This window comes from Lissotriton vulgaris, chromosome 4_1 (assembly GCF_964263255.1).
Source record: "Lissotriton vulgaris chromosome 4_1, aLisVul1.2, whole genome shotgun sequence".
NCBI lineage: Eukaryota > Metazoa > Chordata > Amphibia > Caudata > Salamandridae > Lissotriton > Lissotriton vulgaris.
The window spans coordinates 2011880754-2011901827 of NC_141691.1; the positions used below are offsets into that span (position 1 = coordinate 2011880754).

Below are 21074 nucleotides of genomic sequence, written 5' to 3' on the forward strand. Positions count from 1 at the left end.
CCCGCTACATGCTGTGTATGAGCAGCGGCGTGGACAGGCACCGCTCATAGGGCCTTGCCGATCTGGTGCGTGTCACCTGTGCGATTGGAGGGGACATGTTGGGTTAATTTAAGATTGAATTACCATGGCCTGTCAAAATTCAACAAAATGTAACATTGGCCCGTACGGGGATCGAACCCGAGACGTGTGTGTAATCGGCACCAAGCTCCAATCAACGGAGCTAACCGGCCTCGAGTACAGGCCGGCACTGTCGGGAAACTTTTCCACCCCCTCCTTGAGCAGCTGCTCTGAACGGGCGCTCTAGAAACATAGTGCCTCAGTCTGCTTCTGTCACCAAAGCCCGCTGTTTCCCATCCGCCTTGAGCCAATAGAAGGCCCAGAGGTCACTCTACGGACTATGTTTGGGACCAGGATGCCGCAACTCCGAGCTGCACTGTGTGTGTGCAGATTGACGAGCGCCTGGCCTCTGAAGAAACACCCAAACCACTTCATTATCGCTGGCAGGCGAGGTGTGGTTACTCCCTGTGCACGGCTAGAGAAATAAATGCCGGCACCTACTATGGAGACAGTCTTTCCCACATGTGATATGCTTTAGTCACCTTGCAAGCAAAGGATAACAGGGGATGGGCCATTTGTAGCAAACTTGGACATCACATCAGTAGGGACACTATCCCGTCGCAGCATTGCTCGATAGCAGTGAAAACAAAGCAAATTCTTCGATAAAACCCCTGATACAAGACAATCATTCAGCTGCAGGGATCTAGCCTAGTGGCGACTTCAAATATATCAGGTAATGTGTAGGATACATGGAAATATATGTTCTTCCTGGATGATTTGGAGTCACCTCCCAAAAACAAGCAACGGAGAGTGAAAGGGGAGGGGGGGCGGGAACGGGCACACGGGGAGGGGGGCGGAACGGACACACAGACAGCGGGAGGGGGGGGGCGGGAATGGGATAAATATAAAAAAATGCTGCTTACCTGATCAGCGGCCTCAGTGCACAGCCCACCCCTGCAAAAGACACAGTGGAAATGGAGAAAACATGACAAGACCAAAAAAAAAAAAATGCACACACCCACCGCCGCAATGACGATCGGAAAGGGGTGGAGAGGGAAAAAATCGCGGGAACGCCCACGAATCTGGTCCGGCCTTGACAGACAGATCCGGCTTCCAATGGCTAGCCTCCATTTATGGAGCCAGCCAATGGGAGCCGGGGGACGTTCCTATAGCCCATATAGTAAACATTAGATTTCGCCTGCGCGAACTGCTTGCGCAGTAACGCCAGGCGAAACCTAAAAAACAAGGTTGTTTTGAGAACCGGCTCCAAATTCATGCCGAAGATCCCTATTGCCTTTCACTTGAATGAACCAGTCCTTCTACAATCTTTCTGCCCAAACCAATCGTTATCAGCATTGCTTCATTGGACTTAGGTCAACGCCTTAATGGTTAACATGCAATCACCTTAAACTAATCACGCAAAAAAACCTGAATTCCTACTAATATCCCCCACCAAAAGCTCTTCTGAAATAAAGGAATGGACCAAAATGAACACCACACTAAACTGCATCCCGAACATAGTGGACTCAACCAAATCACTAGGAATTATGCTACATAAGAACCTGAATATGCGCACCCACATCAACTCGTTGGCTACCAGTGCCCGGTTTCACCTAAGCTATTTTCGAAAAATGAAATCATTCAGCAAAACACCAGACCTCAAAATGGCTGTCTAGGCATTAGTTATCTTGAGGATCGAATATGGATATACAACACTATCAGGTCGCTTAGAGATCTCAACAGCTCCACTAAAAGCCTGTCTCAATGCAGCCGCGAGACTCTAGAAAATTCGACCACATCTCTCCACACCTGAATGCTCTGAATTGGCTACCATACGAAGCCAGAATTCAAACCAAACTGGCTTGTATGACACAAAACGATACACGTCGTTCGCCTATATGCAGCTTCACCTTTCTGCAAGTTATCCTCTTGGCTGCATTTAGTTCTGCCTTTTATTTGCATGACTTCAACCTAGATGTGAACGAGTTGCTGCACAACGACAATTTTGCCCCTGTAAGATGGGGGAACCAAGGTCAGACTATTGAGCCTTTTAAGATCCAGCGATGGAAGGACATGGGGTGCGTTTTAGCCCCCACCCTCTTCTCCATTTATATCAATCAGGCATCTGATTCTCTGTGCTCAATATCAACAGACGCTCCATCCTTGGCAAACCGTAAAATCCCCACATTGCTGTTCGCCGATGATACCTAAAACACCTATTGGTCTCCAGAGATTGATACATCAATTTAAAGCCTTTGGTGATGAGAGGGGTATGGTTATTAATACCACCAAAACCAAGGTTATGATGCTGAACCCTCACAAATCTTACAAGGGCACCATGAAACTGGACAATATTCAGCTTGAGAAGGTCAGCTCTTTTGACTACTTGGGCATAAAGTTGTCAGAGCGAATGGCTTGGAAGAACCACTTGGGAAGGGCTCTGTCGAAACTTGCACGGGTTACGGGGCCATTGAGACGTGAGCTCTCTCAATCCTATACAAAACCAGTGGCTCCTGTTCTCAAACTCTACAGTTGTAAGGCTGTGAGCAGTGCACTATACGGGGCAGAGTTGTGGGGCACTGCTTCAGTTTGCGACCTTGTGGCTGTAGAAAATAACGTCGGTAGAAACTTATTATCCCTCCCCCAGAGCACCCTTTTAAGCCCCCTTAAACTGGATCCGGGCATTATGTATATCGAGGATCTTGCGAAGCTTCATCCTCTTTTGTTTTGGCACAGACTGACGAGTACTCCCGAGCTGGCATTTTATGCTGCAGCCTTTAGTGAGGTCCTTAATCTTGATACCTCGAGGAATATTCGCTGGATAAAACAGGTGGCTTCCTTATTGACTAGGATTGGGCTGCCAGGGCAGGATTTTGGCCAATCACCATCATTCTCCAGGGTGGAACTAAAATGCAGGTATTGGGTGTGGGTGGAAGAGAATACTATTCTGAATAGACATCATGGTAGCTTGACTGAAGCCTTTATTAATATAAAAAAAAACATCCACTGTCTGGAGAGCTTCTTTGACATTATTAAGGTGCCTGCAGACAGGAAGCTATATATTCAGTTTAGATATGGCACCTTTTACCAACACGTGGCAGGTTAATATAACTCAACCCTCGGGGTGCCCTTCCTGCCGAAATCCCCCGAAGTCTATAGGCCATGTTTTCTTCGCCTGCATGGCTTATGCCAGACCTAGGAGCAAATGGTTGAAACCGGTGTGCAGGCTCCTAGGGACATCAAGCTCCAAAGAAGCTTTAAGAATTTAAAAATCTGATGCCAGGCCCGCTTTTGCCTGTGCAACAGCCAAAGTTTTGGGGCAGTTTTGGGCAATCAGGAGGAGGGCTCAGTTAGTATAGCCATGCACTGTATGACTAAGAAGTGTAGTAGACCACAATAAGTTAATGGGGCCTAATTCCCCCCTACGCTTTCTAATTCTAAACAATTTGATTTTATTGTATCTTATGTATTTTAAATGAAAGTTTTTACAATTGTCTAATGTTTGTAAGGGTGCCATTAGCCACTAAAGCTAACTATTTGTATGTTCATGAGTGTATCCTAAGTTTCAAATAGCATCCGTGTTATTCAGTTTTAGCCTTTGTTGTACGCTGTCCATCATTTTCTACCTTGTGGTTGTTCTTCTTTTATAGTTCTTGTAACCGAAATAAAGAATTTTGATGATGATGAGTTGCTACTCGGTGTCAGTTTGGGGCCCTCATCCCTTCCCCTAGGGGCCCACTGAGGAATCTGATTCAGATTGGTAAAATTCTGAGTATATTTTCCATCATTTGACACTTGCAAGTTATTTGTTGCAATAACAACAATCTTCTGTGTGCTCCTATTCATTTGTTTCCAAACCAAGAAATGTTGTGGGGGTAATCAGTTCACTTAACTACAATAAAGTTTTCCCCACGGCTAAGAAGACCGCTCTCTGTTTGGTTCCATGGCAGAGGGAAACAGTGGTTGCGTGTAAGTGACTGAGGGGAAGATTCCTCAGGGGCCCCCTGGGGGAAGGGAGGAGGGTCCCGACCTGACAACAGGTAGCAACTTATTCACACACAGCTTAAAGGCATGCAAATAAAAGGCAGAACTAAATACAGCCATTTGTTTATGTTTTACTGCTTTGTAAAAGCTGAGCATGGTAGGTGAAAAATAAGCCCACAGAGCTTCCCAGCTCTACCCGCGCCCCCTCTAGCCTGCGCGGTTTACGCCCTGCCTGCTGTGGGATTTGTTGCAGTGGGAAGAGGCTGCGGGCACCATACGGAAGGAAGTCGTTGTTGGCATCCTGCTCTGTTTGAGCAATGCCTGCCTGCTGGGAAGAGGTGGAAGAGGCTAAGGGCGCCGTACAGAAATAAAGGTGCGCATACTGTGTGATGAAGCGCGGTGCTTGTAACTGAAATTAAATGCCAAAACTATAAAAAAAACAAGGAACAATAAAGCAATACAACTAAACGACACAAAACAACACCAGGTCCAACAATTATAAACACAGACTCGGAACACACTGTACCTTTTAAAAAAGATATGTACTGCCGTGCAGTGGCAGCATGCTTTTCCGTTAGCGAGTGTGGGAACTGAAGTGTTTGTAAGTGAAATTTAACACTGTATCATTTAAAAACTCCCTGGGTCAAAACAGAGGAAAGGAACCAACCCTATTCTCGCAGGTGCCACAGTTTTAAGCATTTAACACAGCCCCAAACACTCAGGAATAAGCAACCATTCTAATAACAACAAAAATAGCGTTAGAAGAGAGCGTGTCCACAAAGCTATGTGAGAAAATAGCGCTCGGAGGCGGTTATTAAAGCCTTCGGAGCTACAACGCATGTAACAGGGGGGAAGCTACGAAATGAGACAAGGCGGTATCAAGGAGGGACTAACAAGCCTAATTACGAATCAGAAGCCAGCAGATTCGAAGGACAATGACACAAGCCAATGACAAATATGGGCGGTGAGTGGGGGGGGGGGGGCTTTCAGTGCATACTCTAATACAACATGCCTCGCAGAACGAGCAGTGAATGTTCGCTGCTGATGCTAGGCTTGACCTAAAAAAAGAACAGGCTCTGTGAGGCAACTGCCAGTATAGAGCATTATGGTGCATCCTGGAGTCTTAAAGAGACAGTGTTTTTTTGTTTTTACAGCTTTCAACACAGGTCTATCAGGCTACATGTTTTGCTTCAGGTTAGACAATTTCAACTCTTATTTCACAAATAAGAAGCAGCAATGCGGGATTGAAATGGATGTTCTCCAACATTAAGGAACACATGCAGGACACTATTTCACTTATGTTAGTTCCATGAATGGTGCTGTTCATGGACATTGGCACCCCGTGTTTTTTAATTTATGGACAATTTATACATATAGAAAAGTGCTCCAGGATCCAAGCACGCAGCACAAAATTATTCAAGCACATATAACTATCGATGAAGATTCCATGATGCAGAATCCTTCTTACTTCTCCTTCAGGATAGACTCCAGAAGAAATGAATAGTCCCACCTAGGCAATGAATATTGCATATAGGCAGGACTATTCAGTGCTTATGATTATCAATGGAGATCCCCTTGAAGAAGAAATATAGGTATGTTCCTGAGGTCACTCACCTGCTGCTGTTTTTGACATTCCTGTAGAGCCGTCTCCTCTTCAGGGATAACCCCACACTTCAGCGTCCTCTCAGATTCTGACAATCGTTCAAGGAATGAATGCACCAACTTATGAAATTCCTCTGCCTGGCAACGTGGAAGAGAGAGATTGGGAAAAGGGAAATAATCATAATGGTGGAAAACACAAAGTTCTCAAAAAACAAACCAAAAAACAGAAGACAAACTAACACTTTTTAAAATTGGAGCCAGGTGAACAAGTTACTTACCTTCGGTAACGATATATCTGTAAGAAACATTAGTTAGTGTTAGATTCCTTACCTTAGAACATCCCCAGGCGTCAGTCTGGATCCGGAAACTTTTGCGTAGCAGTACCCCTGCGCGTCGGTAGGCGTTGTCTGCAGGCGTCCCCTGCGGCTCCGCGTCCGTCGTCGGCGTCGTGCGCCGTGATGACGTCGCTGGAGTATATAGACGCCGCCTCCGCGCGCTGACGTCAGTTCTTTGCACACAGCTTTTCCGCGCCAGGAGACGCAGATCCATGAGAGAACCAACACTGGTGCCATGTAAAACTAGGGCCCTGAAAGGGATGACCTTAACCCTAGGTATCAGTTCGCAGAACGGGGAGGATGGGTGGGTTCGGTAAGGAATCTAACACTAACTAATGTTTCTTACAGATATATCGTTACCGAAGGTAAGTAACTTGTTCATCTGAAAGAAACACGTTAGTGTTAGATTCCTTACCTTAGAATACATACCCCAGCAATACCAACCCCGGTGGTGGGTCTGCGAACCAATACAAAACTACACCAGAAAGTCCTGGAGGACAGAACGGCCAAAGAAGCCATCCCTCCGGACTTGACTGTCCAGGCAGTAGTGCCTCGCAAAGGTGTGCACCGAGGCCCACGTAGCCGCTTGGCAAATGTCCTGCAAGGGGACTCCCCGGCCCAGGGCAGTAGTAGCCGCCGTGGCCCGAGTGGAATGGGCCCTCAGCCCAACAGGAGGCTCCTTCCGAGCCAAAGAGTAGCACGCTTTGATGCAGAGGACGACCCATCGAGAGATGGTCCGTTTACAAACCGCCCGTCCCTTCTTCGCACCCACGTAGCCAACAAACAGTTGGTCATCCACCCGGAACTGGCGAGTGCGATCCATGTAAAAGGAAAGCGCACGTTTTGGGTCCAGACGATGGAGCCGCTCTTCATCCTTTGAAGGATGCGGAGGCGGGAAGAAGGAAGGGAGGGTGATGGACTGCCCGATGTGAAAGGCCGAAACAACCTTGGGCAGGAAAGAAGGTCTAGTCCTCAGAACCACCTTGTCAGGATGAATGGACAGGAAAGGAGGTTGTACAGAAAGAGCCTGGAGCTCACTCACCCTCCTGGCAGAGGTGATGGCAACCAGGAAAGCCGTCTTTAAAGTCAGGAGACGGAGAGGACAAGAATGAAGGGGCTCAAAGGGAGCACACATCAGGAAAGTTAGAACCAGGTTCAAATCCCACTGAGGCATCACAAACGGAACAGGTGGAAACATGTGAGTGATGCCTTTCAAGAATCGAGTTACAATCGGGGATTTGAACAAAGAAGGCTGATCAGGAAGCCTCAAAAAGGCTGAAAGGGCAGAAAGGTAGCCCTTGATAGTGCCCAGAGCAGAGCCCTGCTGGGCAAGAGAAAGAAGAAACAGAAGAACCTCCGAAAGAGGGGCAGAAAGAGGATCCACAGCCTTTGCTGCGCACCATGCCACAAATCTGTTCCACCGACAGGCGTATACCGACTTAGTGGAGGGACGCCTGGCTGCCAGAATAACATCACAGACTTCAGGAGGCAAGTCAAATGGCCTCAACTGCCGCCGCTCAATCTCCAAGCATGGAGGTGGAGACTGGACAGGTTCGGGTGGAGGACCGTCCCCTGCTGCTGCGACAGAAGGTCCTCCTGAAGGGGCAGGCGGATCGGGGGACCGACTGACATGCTGAGTAGCTCGGGATACCAGTACCTTCGAGCCCAGTCCGGAGCCACAAGGATAACTTGGGCCCGGTCGCGCCTGATCTTCTTCAGCACTCTGGGCAGAAGTGGTATAGGCGGAAAGGGGTATAACAGACCGCAACTCCACTCGCGCCGAAAGGCGTCGCCGTGCGAGTGCCGTCTTGGAAACTCCAACGCGCAGAACTGATGACATTGCGCGTTCTCTTCTGTGGCGAATAGATCTAACCAAGGCTCTCCCCATTGCAGAAAGATGCCTTGCGCCACGTCTGAGTTCAGACGCCATTCGTGATCCATCGAGCACCGACGGCTGAGTTCGTCCGCCCTGGCGTTCAGAGAACCTGCCAGGTGTTGAACCGTCAGAGTCACACCCTGACGTTCCAGCCATTGCCAGAGGCGCAGAGCCTCCTGGCAAAGGGTCCACGACCCCACTCCGCCCTGTTTGTTGCAGTACCACATGGCGGTGGTGTTGTCGGTGAACACCTGCACTACACTCCCGTTGACAAAGGGGAGGAATGCCTTCAGTGCCAGACGAATCGCCCGCAGCTCCAACAGATTGATGTGGAGCCGGGACTCCGCCGGAGACCAGATGCCTCTGATCTCTGCCTCTCCCAAGTGGCCACCCCAGCCCTGGAGGGACGCGTCCGTCACGACAACGTGCTCCGGTTGGGGAAGGGAGAGGGACTTGCCCCTGACCCAATCGCGGTCCGTAAGCCACCACTGCAGTTGTCTCGCAGTGCCCTCCGAGATCAAGACGTGGTCGGACAAGTTGCCCTGATGCTGTGCCCACTGAAACTTCAGGTCCCACTGCAGAGCCCGCATCCGCCACCGGGCGTGATGCACCAGAAGGATGCAGGAAGCCATCAGTCCCAGCAGCCGCAGCGCCAACCTGACCGAAACTCGGGATAGCGGCTGAAAGATGGGAATCAAAGCCTGAATATCCCGAACCCGCCGTTCCGGAGGATAAACCCGAAACTGCGCTGAGTCCAGAACCGCTCCGATGAAAAGGAGCTTTTGAGAGGGACACAGGTGTGATTTCGGCACATTGATGGAGAACCCCAGGTCGTGCAAGAGGTCTGCCGTCATCTGAAGGTGGTGGACGACTGTCTGGGGCGAGCCCGCCTTCAACAACCAGTCGTCTAGGTAGGGGAAGACTGAAACCCCCAACCTGCGCAGATGGGCTGCGACCACCGCCATCACCTTTGTGAACACCCGTGGGGCGCTGGTAAGGCCGAAGGGGAGCACGATAAACTGAAAGTGCTCCAGGCCTACCGTGAACCGCAGGTAACGCCGGTGGGCCGGCAGGACGGGAATGTGAAAATAGGCGTCCTGCAAGTCCAACGCTACCATCCAGTCTTGTGGGTCTAGAGCAGCCAAGACCTGAGCTAACGTCAACATCTTGAACTTCTCCTTCCGGAGGAAGCCGTTGACGTTCCTTAGATCCAAGATAGGACGTAGGCCCCCCTTGTCCTTCTTGGGCACCAGAAAGTAGTGGGAATAGCAACCACGCCCTACTTCTGGCCCAGGAACGCGCTCGATGGCCCCCTTGGCCAAGATGGCCGTAACTTCCTCCTGCAGAAGTGTCAAGTGGTCCCCCGACACACGGTGGTTCTGCGGTGGCATGGCTGGAGGAGAGGTCTCGAAGGGGAGGGAGTAGCCCCTTCGGACGATTTGCAGCACCCACCTGTCCGAAGTGATCGTGCGCCAGTGAGCGTGGTGATGGCGAACCCTGCCACCCACTGGCGTCACATGGGGCCGAAAGCACGAACTAGGAGGATTTTGGGGTAGATGCTGCGGGGGAAGGTGTGGACTGACCCCGCCGTTGTCCCCGACCGCCACCACGGCGGTTTCCACGGCCGCCACCGCGTTGAAAGGATTGTTGCGGCGCGTGGCTGGCAGCACGTGTGGGGGCGCCCCTTCCTTGGCCACGAAAGGGGCGAAACGAACCCGTTTGCTGACGCTGGGTCGAGAGACCCAAGGACTTGGCCGTGACCCTGGAGTCCTTGAAGCGTTCCAGCGCGTGGTCCGCCTTGTCACTGAACAGGTGACAGCCATCAAACGGCATGTCCATCAAGGTATTCTGGACATCAGCCGAAAAACTGGCGGATCTCAGCCAGGCGTGGCGACGAATCGCCACCGTCGTTGACATAGCTCTGCCCAGCGAGTCGGTCGTATCAAGACCACACCGTATCGAATATTTCGCTGCATCCCGGCCCTCAGCCACAGCTTGACCGAGTTTTGCCCGCACCTCCATGGGGCATTCTGGCAGCAGTTCCGCGACCGTATCCCACACAGAGTGGGTGTAGCGGCCCAAGAGGCAAGCGGTGTTGCAAGACCGCAGGCCCAAACTAATGGACGAGAAGACCTTCTTGCCAAATTGGTCATACCTCTTGGATTCCCGGTCGGGCGGGGCCGACGGGAATGCGGACTGGGAGGTCGAGGCCTGGATCACCAGACTCTCAGGGGTGGGGTGGGTAGACAGGAACTTGGGGTCGTCCGGACAAGGACGGTGGCGCCTGGCCACGTTCCGATCAACAGGCGCACCTGAAGCGGGCCTGGACCACGTACCCAACAGAACGTCTGACAAGGCTTCATTAAACGGCAGCAGTGGCTCCTGTGGGCATGACTGCGGTTTGAAGACCTCGGTGAGGATGTTAGGCCTCACGGCCGCGACGGGGAGCTCAAGGTGTAAGGCCTTGGCAGCCCTCATCAGCACCACAGAATAGGCAGCTCCCTCCACCGATGCCACGGAAGGAGGAGAGATCAAACCAGGGTTAGGAGAGTCGTCCAGACCACTGGCATCCCCCAAGTCACCTGTCCAGTCCGGGTCATACTGGCACTCGCGTGACAGAGGGTCCTCGGACCCCTCTCAACCTTCACCGAACTCTTCATCTTCTCCGTATTCGGAGTCAACGATGTAGACCGGCTCCTCGGGGTTCATGGGCCCCATCGGCGCCGGGACCGGCGTCGAGCGACGCCCGTCCGGCGCCGCGTCCGGCGTCGGTGAAGGTAAGGGGACGGCGCCGCCCGGAGCCGGCGCCGGAACCCCGCCGCCGGCCGGAGCCGGCACCGGGGAACCGGCGCCGCACGGGGGCGGCGTCGGGGGTAACCCCGATGGTAACGGCGCCGGGGAGGCCGGAAGACCAGCCGGCGCCGATCCCGAAGGCCCTTGCGGCGCCGGGGTCGGAGCCGTCGGCGGCGCCAGGGCCGGAGCACCCGACGGCGCCGAGGCAGGGACACCCGAACCGCCAGGGCCCCCAGACGGTAGCACTGGGCCCGAAGGCGCCGTAGGCCCCGTCGGAGAAGCGAGCGCCCTCATGGCCATGAGGAACGCCTCGATCTCCTCAGGCGTCGCGCCATGCCCAGGGACCGGAGGGTATGAGGCAGGCCGCGCCGGCGACTCTCGCGGAGCCGCGGGTTTGGGGTCACCCGAGCCCCCGGCCGCGTCGGGGGGAGTCGGGGGTACGATGATGACGCCCCGACTTCTTGTGCTTCTTACCTGATGAGCCTGACGAGTGGTGTCGACTTCCGGAACGCTCGGCGCGGCTCCGCGACCGCTCCCTCGAACGCTCTCTCGACCTCCGGCCGGACCGGGACCGCTTCCGGTCCCGACGTGGGGCCGACACCCGGAGCTCCAGTAGCTTGCGGGACCGCTCCCGCCTAGCCTTGTTGGTGAGGGCCCGGCAGTCGACACAGGAGTCCACGTCGTGGTCGGGGCCCAGACACCGGAGACAGAGGCGGTGATGGTCTGTGACCGACATCGTGCGCTCACAGTCATCACAGTGCTTGAACCCAGGCATCCTATCAGGCACAATTAGAGAAATAACAATCGAAAAACTTGGTCAAAAGACCGGAGTACTGCTCTTCAGATCTGCGTCCACTGGCGCGGAAAAAAGAAGAACTGACGTCAGCGCGCGGAGGCGGCGTCTATATACTCCAGCGACGTCATCACGGCGCACGACGCCGACGACGGACGCGGAGCCGCAGGGGACGCCTGCAGACGACGCCTACCGACGCGCAGGGGTACTGCTACGCAAAAGTTTCCGGATCCAGACTGACGCCTGGGGATATTCTAAGGTAAGGAATCTAACACTAACGTGTTTCTTTCAGATGAAGGAAGCAAAAGAAGTCCATGTAAGGACCATACAAAAGTAGAAACAAAAGTTCACATAAGCTCCTTGGGGAAAGACTAGAGATCAACTCATGTAATATGTATAGACAAAAACTAAAAGAGCAAGTTACTGATCTCTGGTAATGCCTTTCTGGTACAGACCCTAACCGCAGATTCCTCTTCTTGTGCATTTCCCTAGGCTCCAGATTGGATCAGGAAACTTTTTCTAGCAATTCCCTCACACCTCTATAGCTGGCTTTGTGCAGCTCCTAGGCTGATCCGTCCCTCTCCTGATGTGAGGGCCCTTACATATACACTACTTCCAGGTGTTGACCTCCGTTTCTTTCGGATCTCTATCCATGACAGACACAGATCCATTGAAATCAGAATGTGTCAGTGTGCAGATTTCCTGATTGGTTCTCATTATTGACTGCATGAGTCCATTCCACAGTACCGGGAGGCGGGTGGGCCAGTGAGGAATCTGCAGTTAGTCTCTCTACCAGAAAAGGTGTTACCGTTAATGAGTAACTTGTTCATCTATTAGAGAGTTCTAACCCCAGATTCCTCACCTTGTAAATAGATACTAAACCAGTGCCTCCTCAGGGTGTGGGTTTGTGGAATGGCTCAGACCATGAAATCCTGCATGACTAAGGAATGGTAAAGCTTAACCGTGACAAACAATTTGCAGGACTCACTTGTCCCAAGTTATCTCCTGCCACCCTGATAGAAAGTGTTGTATCCTGCCGCTGTACGAGTGACTGCGTGCCACCAAGGGCACGCTAAAGAGGTTTGAGCAGGGCTGCAGTAGACCAAAATGCCTGCTTTCCCGGTTGCCCTGTTCGAGGGGTACCATGATCTTGGACATGAAAGGGTTGCAGCGACGGATGCTGTGGGGCTGCTGGCAGTACTGAAAGTGCCTATCAATGCCACAACGTGGAAAAACTGCTGGTGTGGCTAGTGAGGGAGAGCATAAAAGCCCAAGAAGTGCGCTGTATCCCTGCTGTCTTTGAAGGACTCCAGAGCCAAATCTGTTTTATCACCAAATAATCTGGAGCCATTGAATAACAAGTTTATGAGGCTGGCTTGAAAGTCTCCGGAAAAGCTAATGAACTTTATCCAAGCATGTTTGTGGGTAGCCACACTAGTGTCAACAGCCATAACAAGCGAGCCAGTCACATCCCGTCTGCAGCAAATTGTGCATTAGGCTGTAATGCAACCGCCTGCATGGCCTGGGAGAGGATGGCCCGGCTTCCTCTGGGACCAGGGGAACAATATGCAGGGGAGTTCTGGCCTAAAAGGCAGCTGCCATGAGTGATGGGCCAGACTTGTAGAGGAGGAAACCTGCTTGCCAAAGGTTTGTATCCTTTTAGATACCCTGTCATGGGGATTAGAGGGAAAAGACTACGGGTTCACTCTACTGGCTGAAACCTGCATTACACAGCTTTCAGAGGAGAGGTGTTGGGTGAGAAAAGAGGGTTCACCTGGAGCAAAGTCGTGATATCTGGCGATTTGGCGGCGTACAGGTGGGTCAGAGCAAGGCTTGGCCCGATGTCCAAGACCATATTTGTAAGGGTCTCATTAAATGGAAACAGAGGCTCTGAGTTTGTCTGGCCCAGTTGCAACACTTCTTTAAGACATTAGTTTTGACCTCCTGAGTGGGGCGGTTAACATCAAGGACCTCTGCCGCTCTTTGTATAGCCACATCGAAGGATGCACTGACTTCGGTGGCTGATCCTGGTGGAGAAACTAGACTAGTGTCTGGGGAGGTATCCAGGTCAATTGAATTCTGGATATCTTGGTTCCAGTTTTCCTCCAAGTATGGTTGGGCAATCTCATCCCCAACATCACAGCTGGCGTTGTTTGAATCAGTACCAAAAAGATAATGGAAGACCTGAGTCTCACCTGTGACGCTCTCGGGGGACTGAGAGTGGCGACTCACATTTGGACTTCTTGTGCTGCTCTTTTGATTTCCATGAGGACCTGGAGTTCGAAGAAGGCCTAGACTTACCCTGATGTGGGGTCTTGCAGTGCTGGGATGCATCAAGGCACAATCACTGCAGGTCTTGGAGTCATGATCTAACCACAGACAAACCACATGTGGATCAGTCACAGACATCTGTTTGTGACATTCCTCACAGAGTTCAAACTCTGTAGATATTGGGGGGGGTTAATTATTCTAGAACACTTTTTAAAACTATTTTGAAAAGCGAGAAGTCATAATAAGATGAGGGGTAATCCGGATCCGCATCTGTTGCCATCAATAGAAAGAAATTGATGTCAGCATGCATAGGTGGTGCCTCTGTAGGTTTGCACATGCAACATCCAGCATAGAACGACATCTGTGTGGAACTATTTGTGCCACCTACCGGCACACACGGGTGATGCTGAAGATTTTCAGATACAGCCCAGCCTGGAGAAGTATTAAAAAAGGTGCCAGTCTAAAGTTCAGAATTTTTTTCCTACGATAAGCTCCTAAAGGGTGCTACACGTCATATGAACATTAGCATCCTATCTGTGAATTTAAGGATAAATCAGTTGATATGAAGCATTCTGGAGTCTGCACCAGAGAATTATTCGAACATTCATAACTATTGACAAAAACACTAAAATGCACAATAAAGACGTTACAGTATGGAATTCTACATGCCATTTGTGAGCAGATTCCACCTATGTTACAGACAGTGGCATGCCTATTGTGCTGAACATTTTTGTAATCCAGTCATGGCAACGCTTGGGCGAGAGTGGGCTCTGGTGGACTGCCTTTTAAGAGGTTTTGGTTAATTGTTTGGCTTGACCAGCTGTCAATACAGGTTTATTTGTCCATTTACATAGACCACCTGGGCTGGTTGCTAGGAGGGTGCTTTACAATACAAGATAAAGATTGCATTACATTGAGAAGGGGGAAGGAATTAAATCACAGATTTGTAAACCAAAGCTTAGCATTTTGCTAGTAAACAGTGCAGTAAGTAGACTGGAAATCTGAGGATAGTCCAGGAATTAATAAAAAACTAAGCAATAACAGGTCCAAAAATATATGTAGTTGTGAGCCAATAGCATCAGAATGGGGTTACTCTATGAGTTGCCTTAAAAGGTGAGACTTGAGAGTAAAGTTGAGAGTGTGGTGAGATTTTATAGGTGGGGAATTCCAGGCTGCCAAAACCAACCAAGAGAACATTTACTTCAGAGCTGTAGCTGGGTGAGGGTGGTACTAGAAGATGGTTTTAGAAGGAGGTTTCTTTGTCAGCAGGATGTCTCCCACTTGTTTAATGTAACTTTGGGTACTGTCAATGCATGTGGAAAGGGGCGGCAGACATTAATTCTTTTTCAAGTTTACCTCTCATGTTTAGAAGATAAGAGAGCCCCAGGTCTAGTTGCATTCACACTAAAGCACCTCCCGCAATGAGGGAATTCCTTCTGGCTGCTGCCACCTTGATTCTGGAAAGTTCTAATCTTCCCCACCAGTTCTGAGAGGAATAGTGGTCCTATTATCTTCACTGTAGGCTTGCTGTCGGGTTTTATGCAACTACTGCAGTGAACCAGGCCTGCACTCTTCCTTTCGGAGAGGAGCTCGACGATGCACTAGCAGGTACTGGATGGGTGCCATGTTGATAATCCTATCAATTGCATTAACCTAATTTCAGAGCACAGCATTAAGAAAGACTTACCACTTAAAATGGCTGCACTGAGATAGTGAAGCAGAGCACATATCAAAACTGGACAACAGGCATAAACCACAACAAAAGTAAAAAGTGACAAATATCAAAACTGAAAAGACAGAAACAAACTAATGTCCTACAGCTTTCATCTGTGATAGTGAGGCCACCAGTTTGGAGGGGAAGGATTCCAGCTCAGATACACTCACCTGTGACAATGAGGCCTCCAGCCGTGCCTGCTTGCTCACAGACAGCTTGCACACCAGCTCCCACCGGTGATTCAGTTCCTCCATCTGATTCTGTAGCCATTGGGAGTCAGCACTGATACTTCCACGTGTCAGGTCTCTCACTGACCGCTTGAGGGTTTTGATGCAGCTGGCCCGTTTCCCCAGTTCTTTCTGGAACACCTGTGGAAGAGAGGAAAGCAAAGTCATACTAATGAGTGGATGTACTGATGTCCTTATAGACATCCTTTGTGTTGAGTCTACATATAGCCCTTATGTTTGAACTATTTAATCTGCTAAGGTATAGGGGCATGATTTAGGCTTGGGCTGTAATAAAACATTCTTCGGTTTATAGAGGAAAAATAATTCCAGAGAAAAGCCACCAGCTGAATGTGCAGGAAATTCCTCTGGTGGACTGTCCTCCAGATACAACATGTCCACCAAAAAATGGAGGATTTTCCAGTACTATTCCTCTCTTAATCAGACACTGGGTCTGTACGTTGTAGAACCTGGGTGTACACTGTAGAGGATTTTTACAGAGCATCTACGCTCTATTCATATAAATGTACTAGCAGCCCGTCCAGACGTCGTCCGGGGACAATCAGGCTTGCTTACAGCCTCCCTGCGCTCCTGTCCGCTAAACTACACCCTTCCTCCCCGCGCTCCTGTCCGCTGCAGTCCGCCAAACCCAGGCACCTCCTCAGCCCACCGCGGGCGCCTCTCACCTACCTCAGCCCACAGCGCAGTCGGCAAAAGTTCACCGCTCCTCCCCAAGGTCCTGTGTTCTAAACTCTGCGCTCCTGTCTGCCGCTCCTCCCCGCGCTCCTGTCCGCCACTCCTCCTCGCGCTCCTGTCCGCCGATCCTACCCGGGCTCCTGATGATGTCATCACGCACGTCGTTAGCGCACACGGCCGGCGCTACTTCCAAGGGACTACTTTTTTTTATGTATATTTTTTAAAGAACGTATATTTTTGGGTGGTATATAGCCTATGTCACTCTGCAGACCCTGACAATTCCAATGATGTATTGGGTGTTTGGATTGGCGCTGTGGTTCCCAAGTTTACCCGCCTCAAAGGTTCACAGTTCTCTCTTTATAATAGTAGTATAGATGTAATCCAAACTACAACTTATCAGACACCAGGACGCTCAGTTGCTCCCTTGCCCTAGGATTCCAACGGCCACATTTTGTAGCCTGTAAAGGGTTTATATGTTAATATATACGAAGCCACATGAGAAAGGGAGATGGGTGGGCTGCATGTGAATCTATGAAAGAAGCCAATGTTGGCGATCCCGAGTAACCTTTTTTCCTTTTCCAGCATTTGATATTTCATATAATCAGATGCTTGAATAAAAGTTACCACAAATCGTGTAAAGGGAAGAGGTAGGAGGCACGAGGCTTACTTCATTGAAAAAGAAAGTCCCTGAGCACTGCTCGTCCTACTGCAGTATCTCTGATGGCATCCACATCAATGTCATAGTGCTTAGCGAACGCTTGGGTTGTCTTCTACATCACTGTTTTAAAGATTTCTCCCCAAAAAAGTCCAGCCAAGAGGGGCTTATTCCAATATTGCTGCCACAGCCCTCGTGGACTTTTCTTGTGACTGCTCTGTTCAGGCTAAAAATAACCGATGATTTGATTTACTGAATTCTCTTGTACTGCTGAAATAGAACTATCTCCAATGCATGCAATGATCTTTCAAATCCTGTGGTTCAATTGGAAAGAATGATAATAATGCTATTCTCTGTCACTTTAAATGACAAAGGAACTTTGGGTGAATATTAGAGTTACTTCATCCCTTGCGAAATGTAAGAAAGGTTTCTTACATGACAGTGCTTGTAATTCACTCCCTTTTTTTGCTGAAACGATAGCCAGAAGAGAAGCGGTCTTTCATGAAATATGCTGATTAGACACTCTATGAATCGGCTCGAAGGGGGCCGCACCAGAGCCACAAGTACTGTATTCAGTTTTCATTCTGGAGTCAGGTTTGGAGTGGAGGAAATTCTGAAAAGTCCTTTCATAAATTCCTTTATTACTCTTTGTGAGTATAACATTTAATTGTGTGCTCTTAAAAACGTGGTATCCTAGTTAGATGAACTCTCATGGACTCAAATCAAAGTCCCGCTTTTGCTAGAATTAAGTGAAAAGATAAAAAATCGTGTGGTAACATCTCTAATGGATTTTTTTCTTTCTATCCCAAAACAGAAAGACGCCAGGTTATCATATTAGAAAGGGTGCATACTTGAGGAATAGTTTCCACTCATAAGACCACCAACTTCGAACTGAGAGAATGATCTCACTCACATTAATACAGCGGGTATGATATTCCAAATGAAGAGGTATACTTTCCTGTCACATTAGCTCAACAGAAAGAATGGTTCCGCTCAATAGAAGGAATGGTTCCTTCTCACATTTGCACGGGGGGAGGGGGGTGATATTCCAACTATGGAGCAACATCTCCCATCAAACGAGGACCTATTGCAGATTCATACTGTAGACCCAGTTGAGGGTCTTACCTTGTGTTTATCCAAGAGGTCGTTCACCATGTCACGGTCACCTCCAACAGGCATCTCTTCAGACAACTGTGGCTCAGCTCCATACAGCCAGTCCATGAGGGCTTGAAGAGCATCCGTGAATTTGCCAGAAAACAGCAAGGCTTCTTCCAATTTGTGCTGCCTGGAACGAAGAATTAGATTTTAAATTCTTTTAACTCACACTGCGAGAAAACAAATAATCAGTCTGAGTGGCACTCCAAATTATCGATTGCAGTTCTGTGGAATCAGAAGTTTTTTAGCCCATTTTCAAATGTTTTTTTAAATATCCCTTATTTGCAGCAAATTTAAGTCTGCCATGACAAATTCATAAGTACCATTCAGCAAAGCCACCTTAAACTGGAAAACATATCCTGTTTATAATGGCTTCTATGTCACTGTAGAACACTTTAAATGAAGAAGTCTCACATTATTTTGATTTAATGTATATCTAAATCTCACATGGGTCTTCTTCTCTTCGCCATACTCATCACAAGAACCACTTCTGATAGCACTGTGATCACTGTACTCTCAGCTTTCAACCTGAGGCAGCACACTTTGCTGCCTTTCGCATATTAGTGATTTAACCTTCTCTTATGTGCATATCCTGGCCAAGCCATAATCCTGGCTTCTTCCTTTCCCATTAAAGACCTCTGGCCCAGCAGGATCTTTTCAGAATCTGTATCCAACACCTTAAAGACAGGAGCTAAAGCAAAGTCCTGTTGGGTATGTATGTTTGCAATTTTGAAACCAACACTCTAAGATACATAGTTTTGGGAATCCTGGTCTACTCTCCAGCCTTGAGATCATTCTACGAGTGACACCTTTCAGAAAATAGATAGTTGGGCTGATCGTACCCAAAGTGAATACTCATTGAGTAACACCTTATTGTGAACCACAGACCAGAATTATCCACATTATTTCTCGCGAGTCTGCGGAAACTGTCAATCGAGTACAGCACAGTCAACTATGAAATGACCAATCCCACAACTACAACATTGAAATAATGCTCAGAGAAATTCTAAGCTAACGTGAGTGTGGCTCTTCTGGAGACATTTATCGCAGACTGCTACTTCAGCCTCAATTATTGCATAATCACTGTAGACCTCATGTTTTCCACACAACATCTTGTCACAGCGAAAAGACCCTCCAACTTGTTTAACCAGTCTAGTCAATATAAATGATTTATAGCAGCCGGAAACACATTTCACCATCAAAAACATGTAGTAACTTGTTTACTATAAAAATCTATAACAATTATTTATAACGACCAAGACAAACTAGGCCATTCTTATGAATGGCGGACATACCTTCTGCAAGCTAACAGAAAACTTCTGCAACTCATTCTCATGCATGAACATTAACTATCTGAAAGCAGTCTCTATTGCTGATATCGCAAAAATAGCACTGTCAAATCTCACCTTAGCCAACACTATTCCTCTCTTTGATAACCTTGCACCAGTGATCCTGGTCATAATCTATCCTCCAGGCATTTTCCGACCAGACCCCTGAAATCCAACTCTTGCAGATCAAGCCAAGTATTCAAGGCCTCATCATATTTTGACTCCAGCATCCCACTTCTGCACATAGCGTCTGACAAAATATCCTTCTTGACAGTCTCCAGAGTACTGCCTACATATTGCTGGAGATACCTTTAAAGAAATTTACTCATTCTCATATTCTGCCAACATAGTAGTTGGCACCCTTCTCAACACAAAACCTACTATCAAAAATACCTAGGACATCGATGATCAAGCTTAAAACATGTTTATAACTTACTGCCTACCACCAAGACATTTCCCAATGCCTCCTCTGAGCTGGATATACCAAAACTCATCGAACTTAACTAAAAAATCCATAGTAAAATTAGGGACCTAGGCTGGGGCGGAGAGGGTGCTGTGACTTACCCAGATATATCTTTCTCAAAAAGATATCACACCCATCCTATTGCTCCTTTGAATCCGGCTATCGAAGAGGTTATCCAAATGTCCACTAATCAGCCCACCTTATTGTTTGCCTAAAAATGCATTATTAACTTCCCATCTGATCTCCCTGACTTTGTACAATATATACAATTTATAAATTATCCATCTCCAAATGGAGCCTTCAACCATGGTGCCTGAACAGCTGGGAAAACAATTATTCCAACAAGAGCATCACTGAAGGCATGGCAACTCTTGTCTTCATCAAACAGGCCAATGAACCAACACACTTGAAAGATTACTGCCTTGTTGATTCTGTAGTTTCACCTTAAAGATAAGCTTTCCTGGTCTGACCACAGCTTAGCTATTGAAAGTGAGTTCTACCAAAGGACTAAATAGTCCTTTGACTTGGAATAAAGCACCACATGGTGATGATGGAATAAAATATATCCAAGGGGTTTTACACAATTGTGTCGTGATGTTACCAATTTCCACCTGAAAACACCAGAAGACATCTGTGTGCACCAGAAACTGGAGGCAAACACTGCTCTTGAGACTCTGGCTTCCGCTTCCACCCGGCCACTTGAATCCCACAAACAACCTATGGTTCACTGATCTAATCCACTGATTGAAATGCCAGGGCACAATGCTAGTATGATGCTGGAATAAATCTAAACTATCACTGTTTGTACCACTTGCTATATGGATTACAGATTCTACAAATCAGTATATACCAGAGCAAAAGTAAAATTATTCCAGGACCGAATTGCTGATGCGGCAAATCCAACCAATAAACTGTTTGAATATTTAGGGAAATGCTGCCCAGCGTCAAATCACCTGATGACTTAACAAGTCTTTGAGATAACCCCCTGTTCTGTCTCAGCAAATTGATCCCATAAAACCAAGAAATAAGAGCTCTTAGATGAACAAGTTACTTACCTTCGGTAACGATATATCTGTAAGAAACATTAGTTAGTGTTAGATTCCTTACCTTAGAATATCCCCAGGCGTC

General features: G+C 48.6%; 1 protein-coding gene across 2 annotated transcripts in view; it reads right to left on the reverse strand.

Moving 5' to 3' along the window:
• The window catches only part of LOC147724873 (microtubule-actin cross-linking factor 1, isoforms 6/7-like), a 540420-nt gene that overhangs the window by 84809 nt on the left and 434537 nt on the right, over nucleotides 1-21074 (reverse strand). For both annotated transcript variants that reach the window (XM_086966403.1, XM_086966402.1), the window contains exons 27-29: nucleotides 18126-18285; nucleotides 15596-15793; nucleotides 5656-5781 (exon numbers count right to left, since the gene is read on the reverse strand). In XM_086966403.1, coding sequence (XP_086822529.1) covers nucleotides 5656-5781; nucleotides 15596-15793; nucleotides 18126-18285 — 484 coding nt within the window. The remainder of the gene's footprint in view (nucleotides 1-5655; nucleotides 5782-15595; nucleotides 15794-18125; nucleotides 18286-21074) is intronic.